The sequence below is a fragment of the Coenobita brevimanus genome, chromosome 25 (genome assembly GCF_032717465.1).
Source record: "Coenobita brevimanus isolate Jiangsu-jjx chromosome 25, ASM3271746v2, whole genome shotgun sequence".
Taxonomy (NCBI): Eukaryota; Metazoa; Arthropoda; class Malacostraca; order Decapoda; family Coenobitidae; genus Coenobita; species Coenobita brevimanus.
In genome coordinates, this window is record NC_136978.1 from 12,277,664 (window position 1) to 12,298,587 (window position 20,924).

A 20,924-nucleotide genomic window follows, 5' to 3' on the forward strand; every position below is an offset into this window, starting at 1 on the left:
CAAAGCTACAAAAATGATGTGGAAACCACATATGCTGAAAATGTGAAAGTAAAGAAAGAGAAACAAGGGTTGAAGATAAAAGCATTAAAAAGGAAGTGAAAAGAATAATCTAAAACAATCCTAAATTAGTCAGAGATTCTGCAGATATCAACAAATCTAGAGTAATCACTGGTATAGAGGAGGAAGAAACAAAAAACAAGATCTCGAGAGACAAAAAGGAGATGGTAAATGTAATGAGCATATTGAAGGAAGTATCAGAGGAAATCTGTAATAAACACATAAAGGAACAAAAAAGGTTAGGGAAATATCAAGGCCCCTTAAGGTAACCTTCCAGAGTGTAAACACTGTGAAGGAGATACAAAAAAATGCAAAGAAACTCATGGAAAAAGAGGAATTCCAAAATGTATGGATAAAAAGATGCCTAACACAAGAAGAACTGGAATTACTAACAGAGAAGAGGGAGGAAGCAAAAACATAGAACGAGGGAAGATGTGAGGAGGAGAAGAATACATTTTTTTTACAAAGTAATTGGATTGCAGGTTCGAAAGTGGTACATAAACAGGAGGGAATAAAGAGGAGGAAGGTAGTAGACCCAAGTCATGACAAGTATGTACACAAGATGATTAAGCTGATGTACTCAAATGTAGATGGAATGGTATCTAAATTATTATCGATGAATGATTATATCAGAGAAAATGAACCACATATAATATGCCTAACTGAAACAAAATTAACACCAAGGATATCAAATGACATCCTAAACTTAGAGGAATACATAATATGGAGAAGAGATATGAACTTAAAAAAGGGAGTAGGAATTATAATATTAACAAAGAAAAATCTACAAGTCAAAGAAATAGAACTAGATATACCCTTACAAGTAGAATTGGTTGCAGTAGAGATCAATACATCTGAAGGGAAAGTATTTGTAGCAAATTTATACATGCCACCCAGATCAAACACATGGGAAAGAGGCGAATATGAGGATCTGGCAGAGAGTACAATTCAGAGTTTAAGAGCATTACTACATAGAATGGAAAGGAAATCGGAAAGAATTATACTAACTGGAGATTTTAATACAAATATAAATTGGAATACTCTAGATATAATATGCCAAGATAGCTGTTGGGACCAATAGCTCCTGGATCTCATGCAGGAGTTTTTCCTAACGCAACATGTAAGGGAAAGCACCAGAAAAAGAGGACTCGATGTACCCTCAGTGCTAGATCTTATATTTACCAGGCAAGAAAACGATATTGACGAGTTAATGTATCACCTTCCATTCAGCAAAAGCGACCATGCAGTACTAAATTGCAACTTCAGGATTGCATTTGACATAGTTAACAGCATTGAAAGTTACAAAAAGAGCCTAAATTATAAAAAGGGAAACTACCATGACCTAAAGAAGTACTTCTTAGAAATAGATTGGGAAAGGGAGCTTAGAGGACAAGATTTAAATGCTGTATATAAAAAATTCTATGAACTTTATGAAATAGGAGTCCAGAAGTACACCCCACAGCACAAAAAGCAGAAAAGAAAAGAAAGAAATGGTTTAATACAGAATGTAAAAAATCAAAAGAAAAAAGAGACCTGTTGTGGAATAGACACAGAAGACACAATAGTGAAAGTGCATACAACAACTATAAACAGGCAAGAAACGTTTATACAAGCATAAGGAGGGAAGCCCAAAACCAGTTTGAGGAGGACATCATAAATAAAAGTAGTGATCAACTGAAGCTATTTTACAGCTACATCAGAAGCAAAACCAGAGTAAATGATAAAATACAATCCATTACGGATGAGGGGATCACATACACACAAGAGAAGGATATTTGTGAAGCACTAAATAAGAATTTCCAATCAGTTTTTACAGAAGAAAATAATTTTGAGTGGGATTTACAGAAGAAATATGTGCAGCATGTGATGTGGAGTGTGGAAGGAAGAGAAGACGGAGGGGGGTGCAAGGAACAGCGTGGTGGACTGAAGAGGTGAAACAGGCTGTGGCACAAAAGAAGAAAGCATACAATGAATGGATGAGAAATAGGGGCGTGGAAGAAGTTGAGAGGCAGAAGAGAGAGTTATATGTAGAAAGAAAGAGAGAGGTAAAAAGATTAGTAAGAGAGAGTAAGAAGACAGTGGAAGAGGAATTTGGAAGGAATTTGAGTGTAAAGTGGAGGGACTGTAAGAAAATGATCTGGAGAGAGGTGAAAAGAGTAAGACAGGGTGGAAGTGAAGTTAGCAGGGGAGTGAAAGATAAAAATGGTAGATTACTAGTGGAGAAGGGAGAAAAAGTGAGATGGAGAGAACACTTTAACCCCTACACCGCGGGCTTGTTTACCAATGACTTGCGTGTGCCGCGGGGTTATTTGGGCTCCGACAGACTCTCAAAAAATATTTGCCAAAAATCAGTTATTAGTCCTAGAATAATAAAATTACATATGCTTATGGCACATACCTTCAGCTTTCTCCTGGAATGATTGTTGAGCCTTCGTCGGTTACCGTAGGACTTGTGGAGACCTCTGAAGTAGGGTAACGAAGTCTCCACTTTATGCTTCCCGACAACCCGTAATATGATTACCACAGCCAGATACAAACACTATAAACACTATTCTACAATTTTCAAGTAGTTTGGGATCCATACTAAAAAAAAAAAACACTGTGAAAGCAATGGAAATTACGAGCGCGTCTGATCGTCGCACTGGCACTAGTTCGCTCTTGGTAGTCTGTCATTTATTATTCATAAAACCCCTCACACTTTATATTTCTATTACTATATAACACTTATATATATCTACAGTCTTTATCCATAAGTTTCCTTCAGTAGTATTAGTTTATTGTCACTGTAGGGATTCAATTTCTTTCAGTAAAATACGTAGCATTCACTTTCTCGTCCTGTATACTGGCATTGAGAGTGAATGTCACTTTCATCTTCACTCTCATAACTCATAGCATTCAGACATGCTAGAGTGAAACTTTCACTTTCATTACTCCTAGAGTATATACTCGTATTCTTATAATACTACTCATTTACATTTCTATTTACGTTATTTACATTTCTATTTTATTTACACTGTGTTGTGCACTGTCACTTGAAATAACTTATAAAACTATTTTCCATTGTTCACATATATTTACACTCATTACTTTCACTTGCTGTTTACACATTATTTACACATTATTTACAATTCCACTTGCACTGTTTTACTCAATAGAAAGATCGTAGTCACTCTTTTATCAATTGTCAGCCCTTTACCTCTTTCCACACGAGGTTTAGTAGGGGGTAAAGGTCACAGGGCCATTTGCATGGGGGTGAAAAAAGGCCTTGAAGTCAGCAAGAAGAAACATACGTACTCTCACTTCGGGTGATGAGAGTAAACTGATAACGAGGAGGACCAGCGTGGAGGCCTGCTAGGGGTTATTCAGAGTTACCAATATTGGTTCTTGAAACAGCTAAGTCTAGCACTGATATGATTGGCAGGAAATCTAGACAATACATTATAAATTTGGTAGTTCCAGGTGAATGTAAATATCACTTAGGCTTCTCCCTTCCCTCCTTACATGTATATTTATTACAAAAATAGATTAGAGGCCTACTTAGGAAATATATATTCAGAGCTACCAATGTTATATCTTGAAACAGCTTTGTCTAGCACTGATATGATTGGCAGGAAATCTAGACAATACATTATAAATTAGGTAGTTCCAGGTGAATGTAAATATCACTTAGGCTTCTCCCTTCCCTCCTTACATGTATATTTATTACGAAAATAGATTATACGGCATATTTCAAGGGGAAAAAAACAGCGAAAATTAGCGAACGAGTGCAAGTGAGGTGTTGTCAGGTGATAATTAGCCAATTCCAGGTGTATGGCACTCTCACTTACCTTATTTCTTTCTTGTATATATTATTTGGTATAAGAATAGGACATAGGGCTTATTTCAATGGATGAAATCAGTGAAAAATTCCAGGGAAGATTTACTTAGCGTAGCACGGCCGGGCAGGCGAGAGGATAGGGTAATGGAGGGGGGGTAGGGAGGGGAGTCAAGAACGGGGAGAAATGGCTAAATTGTCAACAATGGATGGGAGTACAGATGAGATTAGGAGTGCTGACTAGTGTTGGACATTGGCAGTACTGATAGATGATACAAGCCCCCACTTGGAAGCCCGGGTGAATTCAAAATAACACAGAATCACAAAAGCGACGCCCTGCGGTATGATCCCTTGCTCCCAAGCGTCACGAAAGTGATGCCCCGTGGTTAAGGGGTTAAGGAATTGTTGAACGTAGAGGATGGAAGTAATGCGGGTATAAGTGGCTGGGGAATGGCTGGGAGAAGGAGGGAGGTGAGAAGACAGGAAGAAATCAGTAGGATAGTTGTGAAAGCAATGAAGAAAGTTAAATTGGGGAAAGCCCCAGGAATTGATGGAGTGTGTGGTGAAATGCTGAAGCATGAGGAAGAGATAGTAGTAGAATGGATGTGGAAGATGTGCAGATTGGCCTGGGAGGAAGGTAGAGTCCCGGAGGATTGGAAGTGTATAATTATTCCCTTGTACAAAGGAAAAAGGGAAAAAGAAGTGTGTGGTAATCAAAGGGGCATTTGTCTTCTTAGTATAATAGGAAAAGTGTATGGTAGGATACTTATAGACAGAGTTAGAGAAAGAACAGAGAAATTAGTTGGAGAAGAACAGGGAGGCTTTAGGAAGGGAAGAGGTTGTGTAGATCAGATATTCATTCTTAGATCTTTAGTGGAAACCTTTCTCGAGAAGGAAAAGAAGTTGTATGCAGCTTTCATGGATTTGGAGAAAGCATATGACAGGGTGGATAGACAAGGATTGTGGAAAGTGCTAAGAATATATGGAGTAGATGGGAAGTTGTTGAATGCTGTGAAGAGTATGTACGATTGTGCAAAGGCTGCAGTGCGTGTGGATGGTGAACTAAGTGAATTTTTCTCTTTGAAAGTTGGTTTGAAACAGGGATGTGTCATGTCTCCATGGTTGTTCAATCTGTACATGGATGGGGTAATAAAAGAGGTGCAAGGTAGGGTAGTGGATGTTGGAGTGGCCCTGGTGAGAGAGGATAGTGTTTGGAAACTCCCTGTACTGTTGTTTGCAGATGATATTGTGTTGTTGAGTGAAGACAAAGGGGAGCTGCAAGGCTTGGTGGATGAGTTTGAGAGAGTGTGTAAGAAACGAAATCTAAAGGTGAATGTAGGGAAGAGTAAAGTGATGGTCTTTGAGAGAGGTGAAGTTAGTGAATGCTCAGCGAGGTTGGATGGTGAGGAATTGGAAAATGTGAGTACATTTAAGTACTTGGGTAGTGTGATGAGTAAGGATGGAGGTTTGGAGGGTGAAGTGCTTGAAAGGGTACAGCAGGGAAGAAAGGTTGCTGGTTCTTTGAAAGCAGTGATAAGAAACAGGGAAGTGAGCATGAAAGTGAAAAAGTTACTACACGACAGTATTGCGATTCCAACTCTAACGTACAGCAGTGAAGCTTGGACATTGTTGGAAGGACACAAGTCAAGAGTGAGAGCAGTGGAAATGAGTTATTTAAGAGGAGCCTGTGGAGTCACGTGGAGAGACAGGCTGACAAATGAGGATATAAAGGAGCGTTGTGGTGTTGATGTGGATGTGATAGGAAGCGTTATGAGGAACACACTGAGGTGGTTTGGCCATGTGGAGAGGATGGAGGGTGAAAGACTGACGAAGAGAGTGTATGTGAGTGAGGTGGAGGGGGGAAGAGGGAGGGAGAGGCCGAGGATGAGATGGAGGGATGGGATGGAGAGGTATATGAGAGAGGGGGGTGTGAGTTGGGAGCAGGGCAGTGAAATGGTGGGGGACAGGGCGACTTGGACGCGATTTGTTTGTGGCCACCCCAAACGGGATTGAGGCGTCTGGCAATAGATAGATAGAGATAGATGATATGGAACATTCATGCCCACACATATTACCAGATATACAAATATCAGAAAAAGAAATACAGGAGGAGTTAAGTAAATTAAACAAAGGAAAAGCAAATGGTCCTGATGAAATTTCATGTTGGGTGCTACATGAATGTGCAAAGGAGTTAAGTACACCATTATCTTTAATTTTCAAGAAATCCTTGAGACAAGGTAAACTACCTGATATTTGGAAGAAAACACACATTGTTCCCTTGTTCAAGAAAGGGAATAGAAAAAAATCGATTCAACTACTGACCAGTATCACTAACCAGTGTTGTAAGCAAGGTATTAGAAAAGCTGTTAAGAAAAGTTTGGGTAAATCATCTAAAAGAACACAATATGATAACAGAATGACAGTTTGGTTTCAGAAAGGGAAAATCATGTGTTACTAATCTGTTGAGCTACTATGATAGAGTAACAGAAACATTACTGAAAAGAGAAGGATGGGTGGACAGTATCCATTTAGATTTCAAGAAAGCATTTGACTGAGTATCACACCAAATACTTTTATGGAAACTGTACCATCAAGGAGGAATCTGAATCAAACTGTATTGTCACATGTAAGATTTCAAAAAAAAGAGAAATGAGAACAGCACTAAGGGGAAATTACTCATCATGGAGGGAAATGATTAGTGGAGTTCCACAGGGCTCACTGCTGGCACCAATCATGTTTTTAGTGTATGTAAATGATATAGATACTGTAGCAACATTGGAAATGAAAGCTATCTAAATATGTTTGCTGATGATGCAAAAATACAAAGGAGAATTACTGACAAAGACTCCTGTAAAGAGCTACAAGAAGAATTAAATAAACTTCATGAATGGAGCAATACATGGCAAATGGAATTCAATGTGGATAAGTGCCATGTAATCAAGTTTGGTAAATGTGGAAAAAGACCTGACTGGGATTATAAGTTAGGAAACAAAACCCTACACACATCAGAAAGAAAGAAGGACCTAGGTGTGATTATCAATAGCAGACTGTCTCCGGCAGACCACATCAGTGAAAAGGTACAGAACATGTATACACTGCATGCAAATATGAGAACAGCATTCACACACTTAAATGAAGACATGCTAAGAAAGATAATACTGTAACATCATTCATCAGACCAACCCTGGAGTACGCGTTAGTAGTCTGGAGTCCTCATCTCAAAAAACACATAGATCTATCTATCTATATACCTAGGCTGCTTCCCCCAAGGAAAGGGAGGTAGCCGAGACAGGACGACACACTCTCCATTAACTCATCCATTCAAACACATTCATTCACATCTTAGCCCCAAAGGGGAGAACGGACAGATCCTCACCGCACCACACCGCACAAGGGTCAACTGCGCAATGCAATCAGTGACATCCGCAGCAGGGCCCGACAGCAGAACTGGTTTACCCCTGCCACATCATAACAGACCCATCCCCTTACCCGCACCTGACCTGACTAGCTGATCAGACCAAATGCGGGAGAATATCCCCTCAGGGCTGCGTCATCACTTATTTATTCACAATTTCTCTCCATTTATTTCTGTCACGCACAGCCACTCTTCCTTGCTCAACAGACATCCCTCTCGCATCCAGCGCTCTCTTCACACTGTCCATCCATCCTATTCGTGGTCTTCCTCTCAGCCTTACACCTCTCACATCAGATCTAGTTATCTTTTTCACCAATCGCTCATTATCCATTCTCTCCATATGCCCAAACCATCACAACACCCTCTGCTCAACTCTACCAGCCATCTCCCGAACAACTCCAGTTCTCCTTCGCACTTCATCATTTCGCACCCGATCCATACGCGTCACTCCACACATACTTCTCAGACATATAGATAAAAGTACAAAGGGCCACTATAAGATGGGTACCAAGCTTAAAGGATCTAAGCTACGAAGAAAGACTAGAAAAACTGAATCTGTCTACACTACAGGAAAGAAGGAAAAGAGGAGACTTGATTATGCTATATAAATGAATATCAGGGAGGGAGAAAAGAGACATAAATGATTACATAACCTATGGGGATGAATCACCAAGAGGACACTGCAAAAAAACTGCATAAAAAGAGAGGCGATAAAGACGTAAGGAAATTTAGTTTCCCAAATAAGGAAATTGATCAGTGGAATGCATTACCGAATGAAACAGTGTGTGCCAAAACAATTCATAAATTTAAGGATATGTACGATAAAAATGGTTTAAGACACGGGACAGTATGAGCTTGACTCATTCCTGTAAAGATTCAATTCGGTAAGAACACACACACACACACACACACACACACACACACACAAGTAACTCCATAATCATTCTGTTCTTTAAGGCCAGATAACATTTCATCTAAAACACTTCCCAAGGGCTTGCAGCACTCACAGCCATTTTAAACTACAGCTATATGTACTGCCCCATACCTACACTCTGGAAACATGGCAAAATCATCACCCTTCTCAAACCAAACACCAACAGCTCCAGCATCATATAGACCAATCATGCTATTCTGAACACCATCGAAGATGAAGGAAAGTAATTTCTCCATCACCAACCAAAACATCCCTCTCTTGCCCACACAACATGGTTTCCATACATACCACTCCACCATAACACTACTCACTAACCTCACACAATACATTATAGACAGAATAAACCAAAAACCTCCACATCTTACAACACTCATCACAACTGACATCAGCAAAGCATTTGACAGTTTCAAGGCATCTCCTCATAAAAAAGATATACAATACAACACTTCACAACAACACTGAATATTAGATGGCCAACTATCTCTCAAGCAGATACATACATATGCAGAATACACAGGAACCACATCATGAACAAAGAACATCCCATAAACGGTGTTCCGTTGGGCTCTGGCTTGTCACCCACGCTTTCAACCTATGAATGCATGACATCCCAACACCATCACCAGACACAAATACACATATTACTTCTGGTGCAGACGATATTACTTTTTCATGCACAAAGCTTAGACATGAAGAGGCTACTGCTTGCCTCCAAACATACATCCAAAGACTCAAGCAGTGGCTGGGAGCCAAATGCCTGAAGGCAGCACCAGCTAAATCCAGTGACACTCCCCACCAATGACAAACATCATGTGCAGAATCATCTTACACTCAACAACACTTGCATCCCACACACTCATCAGACTAAAATACTCAGTGTAAGATACAACACCTCCATGACATTCACACCAAGCACTTCAGACATTACTCACAAATGCAGCACCTACCTCAAGCAAAAACTGGCACTGACTCTGGAAAATACAAAGACACAAACAAACTATAGTAATATAAATACTGTACAATACAGTACATCAGTTCCGCCTTAGACTATGCCTGTCCAGCATGGGCAGCATCCATCTCACATGCAACAACAACACAAACTACAACTCACATGCAACAAAGCACTATGTACGATCACATGCTGCACAAAGACCAACCCAATCAACAGTTACACATGGAGGCCAGTTTTAGATCTCCATAAACACCTGGATATGTGGGAAACACAATACTGCAGTGGTTTCCAACCTTTTCTAATCCTTGGCACCCCCCCCCTCACAGAATGACACGTTCCCTGTGCCCCACTTCCTCAAATACTGTACTGTATTTTACTGGCATAGTTGGCACATGTCAATAAATATCACAGCTTCTTCATCTTTGAAACTGTTTATATATTCAGATAACTAGATTTCTTATTCATATCTGAAATATTTTCTCCATATTTAGAAATTACTGAATTCCATCATAATTCATAGTTTTCAAATATAAATACCCTATTTATCAAGCCTTCGCCCCCCCCCTAGGCAGCCCTTCCTGCCCCCCTAGGGGGCCACGCCCCACAGGTTGGAAACCACTGCATTACTGTATACAGCAATTGCTAAACAAAACCCACAACACCCATCACACTACTGTACATGCACAACCATCCACCAACACCAAGGTACATAAAAACACTCCAGAACATTACAACAATGGGATACACAACACCATTCCAGCATCTCTATCCATCCGTGGGTGAAGAGAGATGGATAGTTTAGGGCCAAACACGCTCATTGACCACCCTCCATCACACATACACGAATCAGAGGCCCAGCTAAACAGAACAGACAGAGCACATTTAAGTAGACTATGCTGTGACCATCACCCAACACTCAAAACATTCCAACACAGGATACGTACCAGTAACACCATAGGCTCCAACACAAACAGTGACACATATTGACAAACTGTACAGCATTGGCAACGGACAGACACACACACACAACATATCTAGGGTGGAGGATCTCTGGTTAGATCCGATAAGGGCAATCAGTCTCCACCGTTGCTCCAGTGTTCTGTCCCAGTGACACCACGGGCAACCCATCAACAACTGTATATGAAATTCAGCATCACTGACAGCTGTAAAGTATGGTCCATAAAACTACTAACCTTGATGATGAGTTTTCCAGACAGGTCTAGCCCACTATCACTGCTGCCTGCACCACTCATGACTGCAGGTTCATTCACACGGGCCACTGTTGTCTGAAAGAAAAAGATAGCTTGAGACACTAGCTTAGCCTAAGCCTACTGAATTACTCAAGACTGGTATGGTTATTCAGTCAAATTTATTAGATTAGGATAAAGATACTTGTAAAAATATCCTTTACCATATCATGTAAGAAAAGGCAAAAGATTTGACACATGAAACTGAGACTCACAAGACAAAATAATACAGAACTCTTTGCGAGGCAATAATAATCTTTGTGTCAACTAGTTCTACTTGAGGAATTACTTTAAATTTCTTTAACAAATGTGAATGCTGGGGGTAGGGTTGCAAAAGGTGAACCAAAAAAGTCCTGGGAGGAGGTCATAGAGGCGACCTTGGGGATAAGAGTCTGAATAGGGAGGCTGCCAGAGATCGATCAGCTTGGAATGCCGCCTTCAGGTGAACAAGATCGACACATGCCAGCATGCTGGAGCCATTATTTACAATAAGATATGATACAAAGCCTGGTACACCTTGCCTGCTTTGCATGATTAATTTTCAGTGAATAAGATAGACTGTGGCTCCAACTAAACCTAAAGTTAATTTAAAGCCCAATATGCACTATCATTTATAAAGGTTCCAACATGCTTCCATGCATCAGCCTTGGCCACCTAATGGCAGCTCTCCACACTGCATGATCTCTGGCAGCCTTCCTATCCAGTCCCTTATCCCTGAGTTCACACTCTATGACCTTGTTCCAGGTCTTTTTCAGCCTGCCTCTGGCAACCCTATCCCCAACATTCACATTTCTCACTTTCTGCAACCAACTGTCATCCTCCATCCTCTCAACATGCCCAAAACTACCTCAATCTATCCTTGTCTTTCGCTGACTGATCAGTTTTGTTGGTTATAACCTTCCCTGTAGCTACCAAACAGCCATGAGAGGACCAACAGGACTGTTGCTGTTTGCTCTCCTTTGTACTCCTCATCATAACACCAATACAATCCAGTTCAATTCTTCCCCTCAACTCTTCAATTGTAATCCTAACCTCTCCCCAGGCCTTGCATTCAAGGATGCACTACACATCTATCTAGGCTAATCACCGTCATTTCTGTACGTCTGAGCCAATAAATAGCCTCTTCATTTACTGACAAAGTTTCGTTACCATACAGATTACACTCCTAACACATGCCGCATACAAAGATCCTTTAGCATAAAAGGGAAAGCCTTCTCAATGTCTGGAGAAGTAACAGCTCCCTCAACTTCCTCCAACCACTTCTTACCCTAGCCACAGAGTTAGCTTTAGCCCCACCTCCAACACACACAATGTCCCCCAAATAACAAAACTCTGCCACACACTCAACGGACTCACCAGCTAGATCAGTCCTCTCATGCCTGACAACCTCTAGATACATTCTCTCCCTAACACATTGTGCACACAAAATCAGCATATCTCAGAGTCTACCTCTAATACCGCTACATCTCTTATGCATCCACTTATCACAAATACTCCACAAGATGGAAGTGTGCATCATTAGTGAAGTCTGCATGTGAATGCAGCAATGACTAAAGTTATGGTTTTTAACCTCTAAAAGATGGGTGTCCGCATATGTTGTCCGAGGGTACTAGGGCCAAAAAGACAGGTGTCCGCATATGCTATCCGAAGGTACTAGGGCCAAAAAGAAGGGCGTCCACATATGCGGTCATGCCCCCCACCCCCCACACCCACCCCGTCCCTCTACCACCACACTCACCCCCCACCCCCTGCCATTCCCCCTGCTGAACAGCAGAACAGTCACATCCCACACCTCACCATAAACAACACTCCCCTACCACAAACACATACACACACACAAATTCCTTGGTTAAACATGCAATACATCAATGTCATTTAAACAACACATCACAAACATTAAAAATGAAATAACACCAAGACTCAATGCTTTGAGGTCACTTGCCCATACAACATTCGGACACAACAAAGAAACCACCACCACAGTATACAAACAATACATATGTTCAGTGATGAATTATGCAAGCCCTGCCTGGGCTTCTAACCTCACCAAAACACACTACAACACTCTACAGACCATACAGAACAAGGCCCTAAAAATAATCATAGGCTGCACAGCTACAACACCCACAGACCACCTACATCAAGAAATCAAAGTCCTCAAAGTCAAGGATCACCTAGACATGAGAGGCACCCAGTTTCTTGCTGCAGCCTCCACAAACCCTCAACATCCACTATATTACATGGCAGCACATCCACCCACACCAAGGAATATCAAAACAACACCCAGCACACGATACCATACACAAATACTGTCATCTCTTCCCCCTCGCCCACCTCGGGCCACCTTCCAGAAGCATATCCACACTCAGATCACTTGCCGCTCCATTCAGTCACTTAAAGACAACACACAGCTCCATGCATGGCCTCCTGACATCCACCCTGCTGAATCCTATCTCCCTCGTGAGGACAGGATCCACCTGGCCAGGCTGAGATGTGGGCACCATCCAGTCCTCTTAACCCCTAAAACGCGGATCGTCGCGTTTGCGACGCTCGGCCATAAGGGCAGGACGGCGGGTCGTCGCGTTTGCGATTTTAGTAAATTTTGAATAACCGCGGGCAAGCAGGCTCCAGCTGGTATTGTCTATCAGTACCACCACCCTCTAGCTACAACTAGCATACTTTACCTTTGTACTACTGACCTCAGTTGTTGCCAAATATCGCGTTTTCCCCGTGTACACCCCCCCACCACGGCCCGGCCAGCCTGGCTGTGATACATGGCAGCGCTCTGAGCGCTCAGAACTGTAAATCTGCGATCTCCTCTCACAAGCAGTTTATGCTACTAGGAAACGCTTGTTTCCCCAGTTGTAACACTAGCTTTTTTTCTCACGGTTTGCCTCTGTTTAGTGTCAGTTTACTGCAGGCTTTCAAAGTGAGATTATGGCGAGTTCTAGCTCTTCCCAGTCAGTGCAAGCGGCCGACAGGAACGAGAATAAAGTGGCGGACGTAAGGCAGAATAAAAAGCGCTCCGTGGTGATCTTTTGGGAAGTAATATGATTGAAAATAATGTAGTATACATGTTTTTAGCTGTGAAAATGGAAATGTTTGTTGAGTGATGGGAAGCCCGCCGCCACAGTGCATGTCAGCCGTACGCTCCGTTGATTTTAGCCTTATTTTCAGTGCTTATTGTACAAATACGGATTCCTAACTACCTTTACGTTGTAGTATAAAGTTTACTGTGACAGAATGAGGCTGTGGTAGAGGGGAAACCGGGTTGCTGGAGGTGTGAAAGTGAAGATTTGGTTACCCAACTTTGCAAGTCTCCACAAGTCCTTGGGTAGTCCACGAAGGCTCAACACCTGTCTCTGGAGAAAGCTGAATGTAAGTACTATCTGCCATACCAAGTATAATGTTCTAGGGTTAATCTCTGATTTTTGGCGAATATTTTCCTACAGGTACTCAGACCGAGATACAACCCCGCCACTGGGGGGGGGGGAGAGACTGTAAACAGCCGTGTTTTAGGGGTTAAGCTACCAGAAGAGGCTGGATGACTCCGTTGCCGATGCCTGTCCAGGATGCAACACAGCACCCCATACTATTAAGCACATTATGGAAGACTGCATTGCACATAATCACCTACGCCAACAACACAACATACACTCTTTGAGAGCTCTGTGGGATAGCCCGGTCTCGGCTATGGCCTTCCTAAGGGACTCGGGACTGTTCGGCCAGACTGCCTAGGGAACGATTATTACTACTACTACTATTCCTCCTGCCCCACCTCCCCACTCCCAAATCCCCACAGCCCTCGCAACTCCCTCCACAATCCTCCCACTGCCCCTAACCCCTACACTCCTGCCAACCATCACCCACTCCCATGCCCCCATACCCCCAACCACCCCCAGTCCCCCACAGTCTCCCCGCCACCCTGAAACCCTATCCCTACCCCCACCACCCCAACCCCCTACCCCCTAGCTCCCCACCCCCTGCACCCCCACTCCCCAAACCCCCACCCCAAAACCACTCCACCTCTCCAACCCCCACTGCCACCTCCATCCCCTACTCACCCACCCAACCCTCTTCCCACCACCTCATGCCCCTCCCCACCCCCCACTTCCTACCCCTACCCCTTACACCCACTCCAACCTCCCCAACCAACCAGCCCACCCACCCCCCTGCACCAACCCACAATACCCCCACCACCCCTCCCATCCCCCACCACCACCCCTCACAAACCCCCCACCATATTGCACCTGCTGATTAAGTTTGGGAGCAATCATGCTCGAGTGGATGTGCTGAAAAGTGTTACAAGTACCTGGAGATGGACTATCCATGTGAAAAGAATGGAAAAGGTAAGACTGACTAGTTTAGTGCTAGTGCATGCAATGTTAAGAGGAAAAAGTGCAGAGGTGACTTAAGATGAAGTGAGATAGAGTGAATGCAGTATGAAGGCAAAGACAGGATGATAGGGATGTGAATTGTTTGTGGCGACCCCCTTTAGGACGAAGGTGTCTGGCTAAAGAGTGATGAGCATGATAGTTACTGGTACAGTATTACAATTTACATACTGTATAAACAATATAAAAGATCACAAGTGGCGGAAGTATCCAGTGGCCACAACAGTTACTGCCAAAGCTGTCTCCTTTGTGAAGAATCAGACAGCCATACAAACACATAGATGTGTGACTGTCCAATGGTCACAAAACCACTGCAGTTTTTAAAATCAAGTCTACAGTAAACTTAGACTGCTAAATGAATGGAGTAACACCCCCAAAACCAACATTATCTAGTGCAAAAAGGTGGCCTTGCTTAACCAAGAAATAACCATATCTTCATTTAATCTATGTGGTTATTGTAAAGAACATAATCAAAGTGCTCCCATTTACATACAGTAAATATAAGGTCAAGTTCATGGCAAGGATGAAGCTTCATCATAGTACTGATAGAATTTATTTACAAAACCTGTATTATGCAAAAATCACTAATACTATACCAAAGTTAAGACTGATGCCTGTTGCTTTCATGGTCAGGTAATGTCCCATTAGGACTGATTTGCTTGTAAAATTAATGTGGCTCTACAATTATCAACTCCAAAATTAAACATCTCCATAACTTTTCGTACTGTATTATTCTAGATTCAGCACATCATCCATCTGGTTATTTAGGTGGTGATCTATAGTCTGATCTCACCCGCAGAGGCACCTATTCTTCTATGAAACTTCCACTGGAAATAATTAATAACTGAGGTACAAGGCTCATAAATAAAACACAGGAGCAGCCTGTGTTCTATCTATCTATCTATTGCCAGACGCCTCAATCCCGTTTGGGGTGGCCACAAACAAATCGCCTCCAAGTCGCTCTGTCCCCCGCTATTTCACTGCCCTGCTCCCAACTCACACGCCCCTCTCTCATATACCTCTCCACCCCATCCCTCCATCTCATCCTCGGCCTCCCCCTCCCTCTTCCCCCCTCCACCTCACTCACATACACTCTCTTCGTCAGTCTTTCACCCTCCATCCTCTCCACATGGCCAAACCACCTCAGTGTGTTCCTCATAACGCTTCCTATCACATCCACATCCACACCACAACGCTCCTTTATATCCTCATTCGTCAGCCTGTCTCTCCACGTGACTCCACAGGCTCCTCTTAAATAACTCATTTCCACTGCTCTCGCTCTTGACTTGTGTCCTTCCAACAATGTCCAAGCTTCACTTCCGTACGTTAGAGTTGGTATCACAATACTGTCATGTAGTAACTTTTTCACTTCCATGCTCACTTCCCTGTTTCTTATCACTGCTTTCAAGGAACCAGCAACCTTTCTTCCCTGCTGTACCCTTTCAAGCACTTCACCCTCCAAACCTCCATCCTTACTCCTCACACTACCCAAATACTTAAACGTACTCATATTTTCTAATTCCTCACCATCTAACCTCGCTGTACATTCACTAACTTCACCTCTCTCAAAGACCATCACTTTACTCTTCCCTACATTCACCTTTAGGTTCCGTTTCTTACACACTCTCTCAAACTCATCCACCAAGCCCTGCAGCTCCCCTTCGTCTTCACTCAACAACACAGTATCATCTGCAAACAATAGTACAGGGAGTTTCCAAACACTATCCTCTCTCACCAGGGTCACTCCAACATCCACTACCCTACCTTGTACCTCTTTTATTACCCCATCCATGTACAGATTGAACAACCATGGAGACATGACACATCCCTGTTTCAAACCAACTTTCAAAGAGAAAAATTCACTTAGTTCACCATCCACACGCACTGCAGCCTTCGCACCATCATACATACTCTTCACAGCATTCAACAACTTCCCATCTACTCCATATATTCTTAACACTTTCCACAATCCTTGTCTATTCACCCTGTCATATGCTTTCTCCAAATCCATGAAAGCCGCATACAACTTCTTTCCCTTCTCTAGAAACTTTTCCACTAAAGATCTAAGAATGAATATCTGATCTACACAACCTCTTCCCTTCCTAAAGCCTCCCTGTTCTTCTCCAACTAATTTCTCTGTTCTTTCTCTAACTCTGTCTATAAGTATCCTACCATACACTTTTCCTATTATACTAAGAAGACAAATGCCCCTATGATTACCACACACTTCTTTTTCCCCTTTTCCTTTGTACAAGGCAATAATTATACCTGACTTCCAATCCTCCGGGACTCTACCTTCCTCCCAGGCCAATCTGCACATCTTCCACATCCATTCTACTACTATCTCTCCCCCATGCTTCAGCATTTCACCACACACTCCATCAGTTCCTGGGGCTTTCCCGATTTAACTTTCTTCATTGCTTCCACAACTTCTATCCTACTGATTTCTTCCTGTCTTCTCACCTCCCTCCTTCTCCCAGCCATTCCCCAGCCACTTATACTCGCATTACTTCCATCCTCTACGTTCAACAATTCCTTAAAGTGTTCTCTCCATCTGCTCACTTTTTCTCCCTTCTCCACTAGTAATCTACCATTTTTATCTTTCACTCCCCTGCTAACTTCACTTCCACCCTGTCTTACTCTTTTCACTTCTCTCCAGAACATTTTCTTACAGTCCCTCCACTTTACACTCAAATTCCTTCCAAATTCCTCATCCACTCTCTTCTTACTCTCTCTTACTAATCTTTTCACCTCTCTCTTCCTTTCCACATATAACTCTCTCTTCCACCTCTCAACTTCTTCCATGCCCCTATTTCTCACCCATTCATTGTATGCTTTCTTCTTTTGTACCACAGCCTGTTTCACCTCTTCAGTCCACCACGCTGTTCCTTGCACCCCCCTCCGCCTTCTCTTCCTTCCACACACCACATCACATGCTGCACATATTTCTTCTGTAAATATCTTACACACACCTTCCACGTCTCCCATCTTCTCCAATTCATATTTGCCCAATCGTTCCTCCACTTCTCTCTTATACTCTGCCTTTTTCTCATCCTCTTGTAACCTTTCCACTCTCCTTGCAACTACTCCTTCCTCTCGTCTTTCCCTTCTTCTATTCCTCCATCTCACTTGCATCCTAATTCTGGCCACCACCAAGTAGTGGTCAGAAAGTCCACTCCCCCAACCTCTATACACTCTTGCATCCTTTACACATCTTCGCATCCTTTCATCCACACACACATAATCAATCATTGCCTTCCTTTCATTCAGTTCACCACCCACCCTTCTCATCACTCGCCATGTATACCTGTGGATCATTTTATGCCTGAAGAGGGTATTGGCTATCACCAACCCCTCCCAGCACAAATGTCCACTAACGCACTCCCATTCTCATCTATCTCGGCAGGCACACCCCACTCACCAACTATTCCATCCACCTTCACATTACCAACTTTACCATTCATATCACCAATCAAAAACACTCTCTCATTCCTTCCAAACTTTTCCATGCACACTTCCACATTTGTCCAGAACTCTTCTCTCACTCTTCTAGCACGATCTTGCGTTGGCGCATACACACACACAATCGCCCACATTTGTATTCCAACTTTCAACTTTACCCACACAATCCTTGACCCAACTGATCCATACTGTCTTATGCTCTTCTTCCATCTTTTACTCACAACTATACACACTCCTTCCTTTGCCCTCTCATTCTCATCTACTCCTGCACATATACCCCATCCATACTCCCATTCTCTCACACTTTCTCCTCTCCATTTTGTTTCAGTTATTCCACATACATCCACTTTCCCACCCTCAAGCACCTGGACAATCTCTCTCTCTTTCACCTCATCATTCGCTCCTCTTACATTCCATGTACTCATTACCAAGTCCTTTGTCCGGTCCTGGGTCGTCATCATTTGGTCAGTCCTTGTCCGAGGCTTCTTGTTTGTTTTTTTAGTTAGTTGTTTTCTGGGGAGGGGCACTAACCCTCCGCCAACCCTTTTAGTCGCCTTTTACGACAAGCAGGGATACTGGGGGAGTATTCTTGAAAACCCCCCTACCCCTAAGTGAATTTTTTCATACACATTTTTCAAGTCTAACCAATCAGCTGCCAGGGTGAGTCATATGATTTACAGTAGCCAATCAACAGCTGAGCTGCAGTTCCTCATTGGATTCCAATTCAATTTGCTATGACATTTCTGTGACTGGTGCTCACCCATTTCTACTCATATTATTATGAAATGTTTTGAAAATAACGTGCAAAGAACTGATTTTCTGTGTTCCCATGGAGTTCTATCTATCTACCCATCTATAGCTTGACACCATAATCCTGTACGGGGTGGCCGTTTGTCTTTCAGTTAGTTGTTTTATGGGGAGGGGCATTAACCTTATGCCAATCCACTCACTGACATGTCACCATGAAATATAGTGTGCTCAAACTGTGAACTGGAATGTACTTTTAAAAAGGACTGACAGACAGCAGTGGTGCACTGGTAACAATCTGAGCTCCCAAGACTAAAGCTCAGTCCACACTAGGGGGTCAAGCAGTGCGCTCTGTTGCCTAACTTGAGTGTTTGTGATGCGGAGGGTCTGTGCTGCACACTTCTGGCAAATCTGGCCGAGGGGCATTTCATGGTGACAGCGTGCGCCATGATGCCCTCGGTAGCCGAGTGGTTTCCGCTAAAAGCAGTTTTGCTTGCACCACATCTTTTTTGTATTCATTTTCTTTTTTTGGCACAACATAGCACCACACTACTCCACATCACAGTCTCATGAACTGCTGTGGTGTTGGTATCTACCATCTTCCTCTTGCACCTCGACAGTAATTGACACGCATTACCCATTGTACTGGTGTGGACAATACCAGCCTCAGCAACATGAATTGGGCAACATGACACACAACAGAGCGCATGGCATGACTCCTAGTATGGGCAGGGCTTATGAAATGGCAGTTAGGCTTATGTGAATGAAGGCTGGAGCTAGTTTTGGTTATGGATAGACTGCTTTTGTTTAGGATAGGTTAAGTGTGGTCATGGTAGGCTAATACCTGAACCTAAATTGGATTGTAGTATTGTATTTCACTCACTTCTGTATACAGTATTTCCACCCACCCAAAAACCTTGAATTCCCAATGGATTTCCCATTACTGACAGGAATTGTGGAGAGGACTAGCTATAAAAAAAAAAAAAAAAAAAAAAAGGTAACCTGTGATGAAAATGAATATTAAAATCACACAAACTGAATAGAACAGGAAGATAAAACCACAGACTCATCGTCAAGCCAAGTATGAGCTGAAACAATTTTTATCTAACTTTACAACCTACTGCTCTCATAATCTGGATTAAAAAAAAAAAAAAAAAAAAAAAAAAAAAAAAAGTATTATATGAACAGGATTTGTAGATTTTCACAAATCTCATATTCACTGTAAGGACAAATCCAAGATTCTTCTAATATTCTATGGAGACAATATGGCAGTGCACTATGCTGATAAACTATAGTACACTACCAAGAAAATCAATATGACTGAAGAAACTGAAAACTATTATAATAAACCTTGCTGAAAATAAAAACTTTGATTCTTCTGCCTCCCAGTTCGCATCGTCATACACAGCCACATTCCATGCACTTTGGAAATTATATATTCATCACTATGTCAGAATATGAAAACTCTGATGACATTTTCTGCCGGTCTTTTCATGCTTGTTTTAAGCAAAACAATGGGTCACTTGAAAACCATTAAAGCAGATGATATAAAATATGGTAGTGTATTCACATCTTTCCACTTTCATACTTACGTTATATTCTAATTTGCTGTGATTTAAAGCTTTAGCCTGAGTTGTTTCAGACTAACAATACCGAATTCCTATAGTCCTGTGATCAAACGTCACTCTCCGCCGCCATGGATGAGTTGGATGTAAACAACAGACAATGGGATAACGGGCTCAACCTTAACAGAACTTGATTGAGAAGAAAGCATACTCGTTAACACGAATTTTTAGAGATAAGTAACAGTAAATAAAGAATATGTCATTAAAGACTTTTCATGACAAAAAGCTATAAGAGATGTGATCACAGATTCATCGTGTTTACTTACTTCCATATCCT

The 20,924-nt window shown here is 42.3% G+C and overlaps 1 protein-coding gene across 1 annotated transcript in view; it reads right to left on the minus strand.

Moving 5' to 3' along the window:
- Positions 1-20,713, minus strand: part of LOC145393775 (uncharacterized) — a 124,769-nt gene extending 104,056 nt beyond the window's left edge. Inside the window, exons 1-2 of the mRNA XM_080267825.1 lie at positions 20,615-20,713; positions 10,366-10,458 (exon numbers count right to left, since the gene is read on the minus strand). Of these exons, the coding sequence (XP_080123951.1) occupies positions 10,366-10,425 (60 nt within the window). The 5' untranslated portion in view covers positions 10,426-10,458; positions 20,615-20,713. The remainder of the gene's footprint in view (positions 1-10,365; positions 10,459-20,614) is intronic.
- Between the last annotated feature and the right edge of the window lie 211 nt (positions 20,714-20,924).